This window comes from Eptatretus burgeri, chromosome 10, assembly GCF_056783735.1.
Source record: "Eptatretus burgeri isolate ZD-2024b chromosome 10, Ebu_testis_v1, whole genome shotgun sequence".
NCBI lineage: Eukaryota > Metazoa > Chordata > Myxini > Myxiniformes > Myxinidae > Eptatretus > Eptatretus burgeri.
The window spans coordinates 80,121,069-80,134,049 of record NC_140970.1 but is presented as its reverse complement, the minus strand read 5'-3'; the positions used below and the strand labels follow the sequence as shown (position 1 = coordinate 80,134,049).

The 12,981-nt window shown below is 46.1% G+C and overlaps 1 protein-coding gene across 1 annotated transcript; it reads left to right on the top strand.

Annotated features, from left to right (window-relative positions):
* Positions 1-1,671: 1,671 nt before the first annotated feature.
* Positions 1,672-12,673, top strand: LOC147018935 (uncharacterized). The gene is made up of 8 exons (XM_085899062.1): positions 1,672-1,945; positions 4,635-4,862; positions 5,632-5,732; positions 6,958-8,569; positions 10,762-10,909; positions 11,057-11,152; positions 11,265-11,392; positions 11,520-12,673. The coding sequence occupies exons 1-8, from the start codon at positions 1,926-1,928 to the stop codon at positions 11,524-11,526; spliced, it is 2,340 nt and encodes a 779-aa protein (XP_085755188.1). The 5' UTR covers positions 1,672-1,925; the 3' UTR covers positions 11,527-12,673.
* Positions 12,674-12,981: the final 308 nt, after the last annotated feature.

Here is a 12,981-nt window from a genome sequence, read left to right as displayed (position 1 = left end):
ATCTCGCCCCACCTTTGTTAAGGGTGGTATCTCGCCCCACCTTTGTTAAGGGTGGTATCTCGCCCCACCTTTGTTAAGGGTGGTATCTCGCCCCACCTTTGTTAAGGGTGGTATCTCGCCCCACCTTTGTTAAGGGTGGTATCTCGCCCCACCTTTGTTAAGGGTGGTATCTTGCCCCACCTTTGTTAAGGGTGGTATCTTGCCCCACCTTTGTTAAGGGTGGTATCTTGCCCCACCTTTGTTAAGGGTGGTATCTTGCCCCACCTTTGTTAAGGGTGGTATCTTGCCCCACCTTTGTCGATGTATTACAAACATGTTTAGTGTTTCCAAGTAGTGACGTAAGTTGTGGTATTAATTCAGGTAAAAGTGCACTGATGTCTCGCAATGTCTTTGTCCCACAAGTGTGACTTGTACAATCTCTTCCATGACTATTAGATCACGGTTGGAATACGAATTGTAAAATGTCATCTTGGAATATTAATAATAATTGATTATAATGTTCCCTTAGTCCCAACAAGGACCTTCAACGCTGGAGGTCAGTAGGCCCACCAAAGTAGGCTCTATCCTCGCAAGTAAGCAGCACGTACCATTTTAAAGTCTTTTGCTGCGACTCCATCGGGCTTCGAACCACCTTGAGCTCCCAGACTCAGAGCAGACGTTCCAAAAGCTTTATTCATCCACTGTTGACCCTATTAGGACGATTGGTCATAATTACACACACCACAGTTTGTCATCTATGAAATGCTTGAGCATCAAGTAATCCTGATGATTGGCAAAGCAGGTATTTGAGCTTATTCACATCCCATCAGACTACTTTTCCCTTCTCGTATGTTTGTTTACATTGGGGGGTTGGGGGGCGGGGGGGGGAGAAGAGGGACCTGGTGGTGGTGGTGGTTGTGGTGGGAGTCATTAGCCTTAGGATGTGATTCTAAGCTCATGTTTTTTTTTCACCCCTCTAATTGAAATGTCCCCCTTCCCCCCAAAAAAATATGTCCTTCGAAAATAGCAGGTCACAGCGCACATGTTATCTTGATCCTTTCTTCCTTCCTCTTCTCTGAGTGATGGTGATGATGGGAATGGTTTACATGGAATGCTCGTTGGGAAACTCACAATCCTAACCCTGAATCATCAAGAACGTTCAAGTTTTTTTTAAAAATCCCATTTGTTTTAATCATGGAATTTGAGCAGAGTGCCTGGTGTAACCGGAGAAGACACGTGTAAAGCTCAACACAAAGTAATGAGTCATTTTCACTAATCTCACGAGTGGAAGGAGCCAAATATAGTATCAACAACGGTGAGAATAGCCGTTTGAAAAGGCAAAACAAATTGATTCACATTTTCAAATAAACCATCGTTTGACTCGAAGATGCCCGGCCGAGGACGAAACGCCTCGACGAAGCATACGGCACCTGTAAATAGGCACCGGCAGCAATTCGCGACACCATCTCAACGGGCAAACTCGCGGCGTCCCATCTCCCAAGGACTGTGATCGACGAGAGCGCTGGCACGCGAGCCAAGTATATGCGGACAGGAAGTGGGCGTGGTGGTTCGTGTGATGCAACGGCTATGAGCCAATGAGCGCGCGGGGTGCATGGCAGGTAGCCAATCAGGGTCAGCGGGTGGTGGGTGTAGGCGCTGAGAGTTGATAAAATCGCCGGCAAGGCGGAGACAGTCAGGTTTACTGGTGAGCTGCCTTTGCTTGTCAGGGGGAAAGCGAAAGGAATGGTCTTGGGCAGGGGGAGAGGATGAGTTGCAAGAGAGCATGTGGGATGAAGGTCAGGAAGGAGCGATAGAGCAGCGGTAGTGCGTGTGAAGAAGGGACCGCGGAATTTAAAGAGAGAGAGAGAGAGGAGAGACTGTGAGCCGGGAGAGCACCGGAGCCAGAGCTGTACGTGCGTTCGCGTCGCTGCACGGATTACATCTTCATGTTTTGCATCGAACACAGGTGAGGTCCACGTGTGTCCCTGGGGAGGGCTATGGGTGTCCAATGGTGCTTCCCTCCCACGGCGGGATCGTTCACTCGGAGACGCATGTTTACAACACGCCCGGCCATCGTGGACCTCTCGGTGATGTTCGATGGCGACCACGAAACCCACTGGCCCACTGTGTTTTGTGGAGGTCTTTCACCTTTACGGCGTAAACGTGTACAACGGGTCATGGAAACGGACTCATTAATTGAAGTCTGGAGACGTGTTTCACCCCCGCCCCCCTCCCCCCCGCAACCGCCATCCACCCTCTGCTGGTGCTCGAGAAACCCCGCGTGCTCGTGCATGCGGTGTCTCCTCTGCCATGTGCATCGCTCCGTACGTGCATTGAGTGACAACTATGCGGTGGATGTGCGTGTAACGGGTTCCGTGGGCGGGGTGGGGATGCTCCTTCGGGGTCCCCTAGCTAGACCTCCATTTGTCGAGTCCTGCCGATGCAGGGGTAGAGTGACGCACACACGCACTACGATGATGTGCAGGTGCTATGTATGAGCAGGTACATGATCTACTATTTTGATGATGAATAGTAGAACTAGGAAAATGGAATATGAATGAGTTCAAAGGAGAGTTGTTGTCCCTTAGTTTAATTTATTTCCCTGGAATCTTTTCAAACGGACATGTTTGGTTGATTATTCCAATTTTGGTTGGTGTAGGTGTCCTCATAGAGAGCTTTCGATATGAAAAGTTCCACATTGGAGGCAAGTGGACTTTCAGGACCAATTAAGGATTGTTTTTCTCAAGAACTGAGAACAAAGTTGCACCAATGGTCCATCATTCAGGAAGGAAGGAAGTTACTCCTAATGTAGGCTATATCAGGGATATGTGATTGGAAATTTTTAAATGGATTTGGTGAACAATGCCCGATTGGTGGCCTGATGGAAAATGAAGATGTTGAGGAATGATGAGATGGACTGTGAAGTGCAAAGGAAGCTCCATATAGTTGCCCACATTGTCATGCCTCGGTGTGACATCCATGCTGTTTGCCCTCACCGTCTGTCTTGCTTCCTCTTCTCCCTAAAATTAGCTTACAGCCGCCGAGTGCCGGTCGTGGCCTCTTCTCATCGTTGTCGAGTAAATATAGCTGGTAACTGCTCAGGCAGGTCTCGGTGGTGATCATGCAAGCCCGGTTGTGGGGAAGGAGTCATCCACCATCCACCTCCAGTCGAAGACTACCATGTTTGGGTTCACCGTGACCAATGGCCACTTGTGAAGACCTCAACGCAAGTCTGTTGTGCTTCCATGACAAACCACCATCATGAAGAGGTCCACCATGAGGACTCTACTACAGTCAGCTTCATCATTGAGTATAAGGAAAAAAAAAAACTGACTGGGAGAGATCCAACTTTCAATTGATGCCAGTTAACTTGGCAAAGATAAAATTACTTTATTGTCCGTGAAACATCCCATTTGCGTTTAAGGAAATCAACAAAGTATGAGGGTGGAATATCCAGGTACAGTGTAGGCCGGTCTGCTGTCTCGTCCATTGTGCACTTCGCGATGGCTGAGACCACCTCCAGGAATTTGCTAAATCGACGCTCGTTCTCTCTCGTGCCGACTCGTTCATTTATTCCATAGTTCTATTCCTTTTGGATTTTGTTGGCTTTGGGCTTGTTTGAAGCAGTGCTGCCATCTAGTGAATTCACGAATCAATGACCTGATGGTTTTGTTGATTTGGCAGCAGTCACAGTGCGATTTCTGCTCTCATGTGGTTCAAGATATGTTGGCTCAAAACCTTTCTTTTTTGTTTTCCCGACGCTTGTGGTAATCCGCCATCGTTCGCACTCCCCATCATACTCCTCGTTTTGGGTAAGATTCCTAACAATGGCATCCGTTTGACTCTCATGAGAGATACGCGGCCGGCGTGTGACTTGCAAGCGTTGCTGTACATTCCTGGAAAATTTTAATAATTACCCTGGCATCTGACAAATGACACCCGATATGCAGGAGAAACGATGACGTCTCTGATTTCTGTTCATTTTGTTGCATCGAGTTTGCAGAAAAGGCGGCGCATACATTCTCGCACAACAAATCGACAAGGGTGTAATCTCAAAATTGAAACCCCGATGTAGATGTTATCAACTAAGAGGTGATGAGACTTCTTTGTTGTTGTTTTTTAATTATTATTATTATTATTATTATTATTATATTTATTTATTTTACTCTGACTCAGGACAAGTGTCGAAAACGTCAACCGCGTCTCGTTTCCTCCCGGTGTAAACCGACGACAGCATATTTGCATTGCAGCATCCGTTGTGAGTGTAATTCATTGTGTCATCATGCAATAATTGCAAAGTGACCCTTTTTTCGTGCCAATGCAGTGCGTGTTACTTGGTTCTGTCGTTGAGCGGTGACTGATGTGTTCTGAGTAAATGACTCTCCCTTTTTGTAGCACAGTTTTCGATGACGATACAGCCAAACAAGGAAATTTTCATGGGTTTAAGCACCACCAACAGAGCTGAGGATGTGATATGGCGATGGTTATTCTCATGGTGAACTACAGGGAGCAATGCTTTCAATATACCCCTGTCTCCAAATAGTCTGTGGGACTACAAGTTATTATGTTCCAAGCTGTGAGTACGTCCGCTTTCCTATTTTCACTTACAAGTGTCCTCCTTCCTCCATCCTGCCCTCATTTTGTTTGGGTTACAGTTCCAGCAGCTGCTTGTGGCCTGGAAAGGAACACCACAACCTGTTTGTCAACCATATTTCTCGCGGAGTGGTCGACACTCGTCCGGAGCACGACTCTTCCACCCTGCAGACACTTTCCAGTAGTGCCTTAGCTTCCCAATGCTGCCTTCAGCAACCGCAGGGTGGCCGACAGCACGCGTCGTCATCACCCCGGCCCATCGATTTCCAGCACACCTATCACCATGACCTGTAAGTCGAAAAATCATTAAATAATAAAGCCGTCACCATTGGTTACTTTTTTCTGTTTGGCTTTAAGAGGTTGATCGCAACTTTGCCAAAAATAACAGCGTGTCTTATTTGATGCCAAAGAGTGATTTATTACTTGCTCAAAGCTTTCGACATTTTATTTGGCGAAGCAGACGAATGTACTACCCTTTGGTTTCCTTGGAAAGTGGTTGCCTGTATTGGGGGATGAATGTCTGCTTCGGAATGGTAACAGAAACCGAGCATATTCTGCGAGGGAATCCCACCTTCTGGAAATTTGATCGGATATTTCCTTTAATGTTTTTAGTAGGTGTATTTTTTTTAATTATTTATTTATTTATTGCAGCTGTAATTCATTAGTTTATCACTTGCCTGGGGATCCGTTTGAAGGTTTTTCTGCCATTTTTCCATTTCATCGAGAGGGTTGCCATTTTTTTTGCATGCATAACACAAAAAGGATGCACGTCTTTCTGGTCTGGCCTTACCCAGATATTTTGTCTTTCTTTTTCTAATATGTTGATGTTTGAAATATTTTGTGTACTTGCAATTTGCATTGCTTCAATACTCCAATAAAGTGTAATTTAGGGATACATTCTAACCATGGTAAAGATTCTCTAGTTTGTGACCTAGTTGGTGCAGTTGGATTGAGGGTTGCTTTGTTTTTTTTAACGTGGCTCCAAATAGGGTAAAACCCTGGGCCAGGACTTTTGGATTTCATCGAATGCGTATTTAACCTCAATAATTGGTGCTGCAGGTCCCGAGCCGGAAACCCCATGGGCTCGACGGACGCTGTCATCCTGTCGGAATCGCAGGCCCAGGCTTGTCTCTCCCCTCAGCTCTCCAGCAAAAACGCAAGTAAGCTTGCTGCTGTCTGGCATTGTGTAGCTTTCCAACGCTATGTAAGTACTAACGCACCTTATCACCTGCCAGGAACCCATTCATTTGTAAGGCAAGCACCCAGCAAAAGATTTCTTGCCTGGCTGGATTCCAGTGGCGGTCGGCTGCTATGTGTGGTGCCGGGCCCCTTGCCCGGCATGTTTTCAGCACCTTTTGACCCTTTAGTGTCTTCCCTTGTGCCTTTGTTTTAAGAAAGAAGCATTTGAATGCTGCTGGTTTTGGAGCAGAAACTTTGAAACCCGGATTGAAATGAAATATTTTTTTTTTGTTTTTTGTTTTTGTAATGTATTACCGCATCTGGCTCAACATGCAAGAATGCAGGCCCACTGCTTTGTGGAGACGTAGCTCGGGTTGGCTGCTTTGTACTGTCCCATCGCTGCTCTTGCATACTGCCCTGTGGCATTTGAAACGCCGGAAACTCCGCCTCTGACACACCGCAAACAGATCGATTACAGTGTGCTTGAATTGCAATGTGTTCCATTTTCATTCATGAAAAAAGTGTGTGTGTGTGTGTGTGTGTGTGTGTGTGTGTGTGTGTGTGTGTGTGTGTGTGTGTGTGTGTGTGTGTGTGTGTGTGTGTGTGTGTGTGTGTGTGTGTGTGTGTGTGTGTGTGTGTGTGTCGTTTTCTCCAGCTGAGTGCAGTGCTTGATAAAAATTAAAACATTTGTGTATGATTTAAATTTTGCGAACGACGATATTCGTTTTGGTGTCCGTGTGATGCACAACCAAAGTCTTTGTCTTTGGATTTGGCCTCTTGGCAAATGATCCGTAAGTGTTTCCTTTGTTTTAACAACAAAGTTTGATGTTTTGAATCCAAGTCTTAACTTTTGGGGATTTAAATTTTTTTTGCATTATTTTAATACAAGTGGCCTTTTACAAATTGCTCGCAATGTTGCAGTGGCCCAGAGTAGTTAATGAGACAAACTTGTTCCATCTTACCGAGTTGTTGCAACAAAACGGTGGACTGAGAGCAAGTTTGGACTAGATTTGACTCTTTAAATTTAAATTCCTTACCTCCTTACGTCCTCTCATTAATATAATAACTTGTGCTGGGAGTCACCAATTCATTTTGGTATTAAAATACCTTTAAAGTGATGTTTTGTTCTTCAACTAAAACGCTGATGAGGATCTACTGTAGCCTGTTGTCCTCTTCCAAGCTGTTTATTCTGCCTCTTTGCAACAGGGCTCCACACTACAGATGAAACGGGTGAATGCAATGGTGGTGATACGAATCACAAGAAGGTTCCCTTTCGCAAGTACTGCCAGCTGAAAGGCCGTAAGACTGTGGTGCCATCAGTGCATACCGGATCAAGATCATTTGGTGAGCCAGAGAGATTTGTGACAAGGGTGTTGCCTGGAGAGGCACAAGACTACGGAAGTTGTGAGCAGGTTTCAGCCATAAGTGAACTCGAGCGTGAAACTGCAGCCATCTCTCTGGTGGATGATTCGATGTTGGACAGTCTGCCCCAGGGTCAAGCCAAGGTTGCACATGTGGGAAGGCTCAGAGATCAAAATGGCAACCATTTGACTCGCTCAGGACCTGATAAACAGAGCCTTGTTCCATGCTGCTGTAGTGAGAGCTGCACTTGCTGCAATCAGGTAGCTGAGAATGACATGAGGCTAGGACAGCTCGGATCAGCATTGGATAGGGATGGCCATCCACTACTGCAGCCATCTGTGGCCGTTACAAAAGAACCGCAAGCACATTATGCAGAGGACCACCGGGGTATTGCCTCCGAAACAGACTCTGTGTTATGTGAAAGCACCACTGATTCCACAACAGACCTTTTGGCAAGTTTCTATGCATGTGGTCAAAATTTTGGTAACACCAACCGAGGTTATGAGACTGACAGTGAGAGCCGGACGGATGTGGAAACATCGAAGGAACCTGGCACAGAGGTTTTGCGGCGCACTCATCGGGATGGTGTGAAGAAGCGCAGGCAGGTGTGCCGCACGACTCGAGCTTCTGCACCAGCCAGCTGTGACCCAAAAGTTCTTGCCGATGATAGGCCTGAGGTACCACCACGTTTGCCGATTCCACCATTGCCTGCAAAACGCAATGGTTACAGTCGTTGGTCTGCAGAGGTGTCGTCATACATGTGGCCAAAGGAATGCCCAGGTGGGGTGGGAAAGGTGCTGCTGCGGGAGTCTTTATCATGGGGAGGTGATGCTGACCGTCTTCCCAGACTACCTTTGTTGGAGGCGACTGAAAGCAATCCCAGTAGCCCTTGCAAGGCCCGCTTGCGAGAATCTCTGTCTTGGGGCTGTGAAAGTGAGCGTTTGCTCCCGACGCAGTTCTTGTGTGACTCGCCTTTACTGCGGGACAGCTCGCGTAGTCCACCACAAACTTTTCAGGACCGACCACCACGTGTTCCACCTCGTGGTGGTTGTAGTGGTGAAGCGGGTGCCTGGGCGAGTGATTCTGAAGATGGTGAGCGAATGCTCCGTGCGCGACATTCACCGTCATGGGTCTGCGAAGGAGAGCTTCCACCTCGTCTTCCACCCCGTGAGCCAATGTCACCTCCTTTGTCACGTACGCCAAGCCCCAAGGGGTTTATTCCTGCAGTGCCACCATCTGTCTCGCTGTCATCTTCACCCCAAAGTGGCACACGTGCCATGCCTCCAACACAAAGTTTTGCTTCGGACCCCAAGTTTGCAACAGTTGGCTTGGGTAAAGAGAAGACTTGTTGTGTGGCTTCTCGTGGCCCATGCATCCTTCCTATAATCAAGGATGGAAAGAAACAAAGCAATACCCACTACTACTTGCTGCCAGAAAGGCCTGCATACCTGGACCGGTGAGGCCTAAACTGATTTTTTTGTTTTGTTTTGTTTTGTTGTGACTCCAAACAGTTAGGTATAGGTGCCTGCTCTGCTTTGCCATGAAAATTTTCAGATAAGTTGAGAAAAAGTGGTGCATATCCATGTGACTAGCCATAATCGTTCAGGATTCCATTGTTTAATTGAGAGGGGGAAAGTAGATGTGCAATTTTGTATTCAGAAAAATGGATCATTATTTGAATTTATCCAAAAACAACAACCCCAGAGTTGCATTTGCACAAGCCTGCATTTGGTTGCATCATTCTTCAACACCTGTTTCTACGTTGAGGTTCCGTCAGCAAGACAGTTCAGCGTGAAACGTATGACCAGGCTTGTGTACTGTAAATGGCATGTAATTTCAAGAGTACCACCACGTACCATCAAATACAGCATTTGCATAACTTGGCATGCCATTGGTGATGTGTTAATGGATTTTCCAATCAAGAGGGTTAATCAAATGGGAGAAAGCTTAAAAAAAAATTTTTTTTTTAATTAATTGGGTATCATTTCTGAAGCCAATTTCCGAAAATGACATTTTTATCTGCTGCCCGACTTTTGATGAAATCCGTCCTTTTCCTCTGGGAAATGACGGCGTTTCCAAGGTTTTTCCGAAAGTGAATTTCCAAATCGGTATCTCTGTGACCACCGGCATATTATTGTGATGCTTCAAGTTACAGCACTGATTGGACATTCTTATTCCAATAGTGTCAAAAACAAATCGAAGCAGATGCCACTAATGAGTGTTGCAATCAAAGCACGGGCAAGTGCCGTGTGGGCAGTAGATGGTGAATTTGATTCAGAGAACTTCGGGGGAATGTTGAGGGTGATTCCGACATGCTTATTACTGTGGATCCCTGGTAATTAGGTCACATTTTCTTGCGAGCAAATTGTACGTTGTGGTACGCCTTCTGCGAGCTTGGAGCGCAGGCCCTTTTGGGGGGTTGTTCCCACTTTGTCCAGGGTGACTTTTCATGTCTCCTGCTGTGGATGGGATTGCAGGAAAAAGTGGTCTAAATACTCTTTTAAGTGGCCTCGGCTTTCAAGTCAAACTGCTTGGACCTTTGTGTTCCGGGAGCAGTTTACCATTTGTATGCAAAGAAGAATCGAAGGCAAAAGCAATCTTTCTGGACTTGTTCTGCATCGAAGGATGAAAGCGCCCTCCTCCAAATGCAGGTCATGCAACATCGGTTGCTGCAATCCTTCTCACCCGTGTCCAAGAAAGTAACTCCCTGAAATCTGCACCTTTTTGGGGGCCAAGTAGCTGCTAAGTTGGTATCTTTTGGCCACTCAAACATTCCATGTCCATCCAATGATGTCCAACAATGATTTTTTTTAATGATGATGATGATGATAATATTATTATTATTTTTTAATTAGTTTCAGCCATTATCATAGGCTGACAGGATGGCCTGAGAGGTATGCATATTCTCCTCTAAGCTGTCGAGCCTGGGTTCAAATCCCGACCCAGCTATAAACCGTCTTCCCTGTGATTCACCAATGTGTGTGCCGTCCCTCGAATGGCTGTTAAACGAGAATCCTGTCTGCCAGCCTTTGTTGGTGGACGTTAAAGATCCCACGGTGTCCTTCGCGTAGAGTAGACGAACTATTTCCGGCACCCAGAGCAAATTACAAATTCCTTCCCTAACCAGCAGAGGGCATTGCATCAGTGGCACAGCTGTGCCCTCAAGCAATGATGCTACCCTGCAGCCTTGTGTTGCATATGAACGGAGAAGTTATCATTGCACCCCATGAACGTCGATTATATAAATAAATTGCAGCCCGAGAAGTATATTCAGCGGGTGATGTCACCCTCCAAAAATTGCCAATCTAAAGAGTGATCATGATTGGAGGACCTATTTTGGTGGCAATTTGCATGAACTGAATGTCAATTTTAAATTGTGCTGCAAAATTATATTTGCTTAATGGGATAAATCTTTGATTTGACGTTAACAAGCATAAGCATTGACAAAAATGACTGCAAAGCATTTTCATGGCAAAACAAAATACTCGGCGTTCACCAATCAAGGCATCCTCAACAGAGGGATCTCGAACTAGGTGTTTGGGAGAGAGTTAGTGGCTGGGGGGGGATGGGGGGGTTTAAGGCGAGTTAAAAAATGCAATGTCCATCAAGATACCACTGCTGAGTCAATTTGAGTTGCCGTGTCTGTAGGTACGAGCGATTTTTCCGGGAGAGTGAGGCTGAGGACAAAGACCAGGGATTCGTGGTTGCTGAGACCCGACCTGGTGTGGAGAGCTGTGATGATGCGGTACTAGGTTGCCATGGCGATGCTAATTTGGTGCAAGACAAGATCAGACAAGTACGTATGTCTACAATCTTGCTATGAACCTCGTCTACTGGGAGGGATGTGTGTGTGGGGGGGGGGGGGGGTTGCTACATCCTTACAGAAATGGATCACATGGTGCAATTATCCTGTTCATGTGGGTGTTCTTTATTTTATTGGCAGGTGCTAGAAAGCGTGCACGGCGTGACGACGGAGGAGAGCCAGACAGCACTGCAAGCCCATAGCCGGGATGTGCCACAGGCGGTACACTACCTCAAAGTAATCAATCATTCGCAGAGTTAAACTTGTCTACAGCTTGGAAGTATCTTTTTCATTGTGATCTTTAATCACGTGCCCCTTTCTTTTCTGCCATGCATTTTCTTCTCTGTAGGTAGAGCAACTTTTCCGCCTGAGCATAGCCACACGCCCAGAGTGCCAGCGGGTTCTTGAGCACTTTTCTGGTAACCTAGAGCGTGCCAGTTCACACCTCCTGGAGAGCTGCACATTAGCAACACACCGGTACGTGTAATTCTGTTTGCAATGTCGCGCTCTCGATGTTTTGGCAGACCGAGCGATGAGAAATTTTCATTTCCTGATCCAGTTTTATTTTTTTTTTTTTTTAATTGTTGTTGCACATCTGTTGCAGACATTGAAATCTTGTGCACTTCCCAATGATGTCAACAAGCCAATGGCTGTGCGCCGAACAAAGTTGAACTTGGAATGGACGCTGGAGAGAAACGTCTCAAGATGGAGCTGGATGCTCACGTCGTCTGGAAGGCGTATCGCTTTGACGCCCTGTCCACAGAGCTATCAACGAAAGAAATGGCTGCTTGACAAGCGATCTTCCAGTTTCCCTTGTGATTGGACGATGTAGCACCACGTCACGTGACCCTCCCTTGTGGGACCACCGGCTTCACCTGTGAAACCCACCTTGAAGTACCATTGCCTACAGGACATCAGGAGGCGTTTGTATGGGAGTAGCAACCATTCCCGGGACGGTGGACTGCTGACACCGTCCAAAGGCTCCCCTTTATGAGTGATTGGATTTCTGAAATATGCCCGAATGCGGCGCGTCACTTTCTTAATGACTGCTCGAAGGTGATTCAAAAAAAAAAAATAAAGTATAATTTTCATTACACACTGCTGCTGTAGAGATGAAATATATTTAATTTGTATTATTTGTGGCAAATTGCCACGAGATTTTTGGTGTTCTGAAGACAATTTTGTTGTCGTTTTTATGTTTGAAAACTTATTTATGTTCATGGAGCTATACATAACGGTGATGTAACTGTTCCTACCCGTATTGGCCTGGTCGTCGCGTATCGGGTCCTGTGTTAATGTTCTGTTCTCTGTTAGCGTGGCATCTCAGCAAGCGCACTGCAAAGTTCAGACCAAAGTCGGAATTGCCATGTGAGGTGGACTTTGTTACATGTGAAGTCCTGCACTGCAGGGGATCCATTTATTTGGTCTGAAACCTGATTGCAGGTTCCCAGGAGGAAACTCAAATTTTAACCTCAGAAAACGAGCAGTATTTGTGTAAAAGTTGTTGTGGTTGTGGGTGAGGAGTGTTTCTCGTCTCCACGTGACAGGTGAGAAATGCATTCCAACCTCGTTCTCAAATCTGTCTGTTTCGTGTCCCCGAGGATGTCGAATCGAGGACAAATCGACCGTTGGGAAAGTTGTTTGGAGTGAGCTTTCAGGTTAGGGGAGAGACGTCGCTGGTGGTTTGATCATTTATATGCTTGCTGTCCTGATTTGAAATTCTTTTAATTCCAAAATAAAAGTCTCGTATTTTACAAATGTAGTGGTGCTACACATTGACTCGCAAGACGATACCTGATTTTTTTAAAAAAAAAGTTGAAGTCTTTAGGATCTCAGTGAGTCGGTCACAGCCAATTGTGGCCATACCAGGGTTTGTGGTACTTTGAACTTGCTGTGATGTGGCCTCTGGCTGTGGCTGCATCGTTTCAACCACTCGTGTCCGCACTCTTCGATGTCCTACGTCATAGTGGGTCTTTCTCCTATCTTCTTGTACACCTATCTTGTACACCTTTCTCCTATCTTTGTCGTGAGTCCTGACTGTGTGCTGTGCAATTTATTTAGTTGCT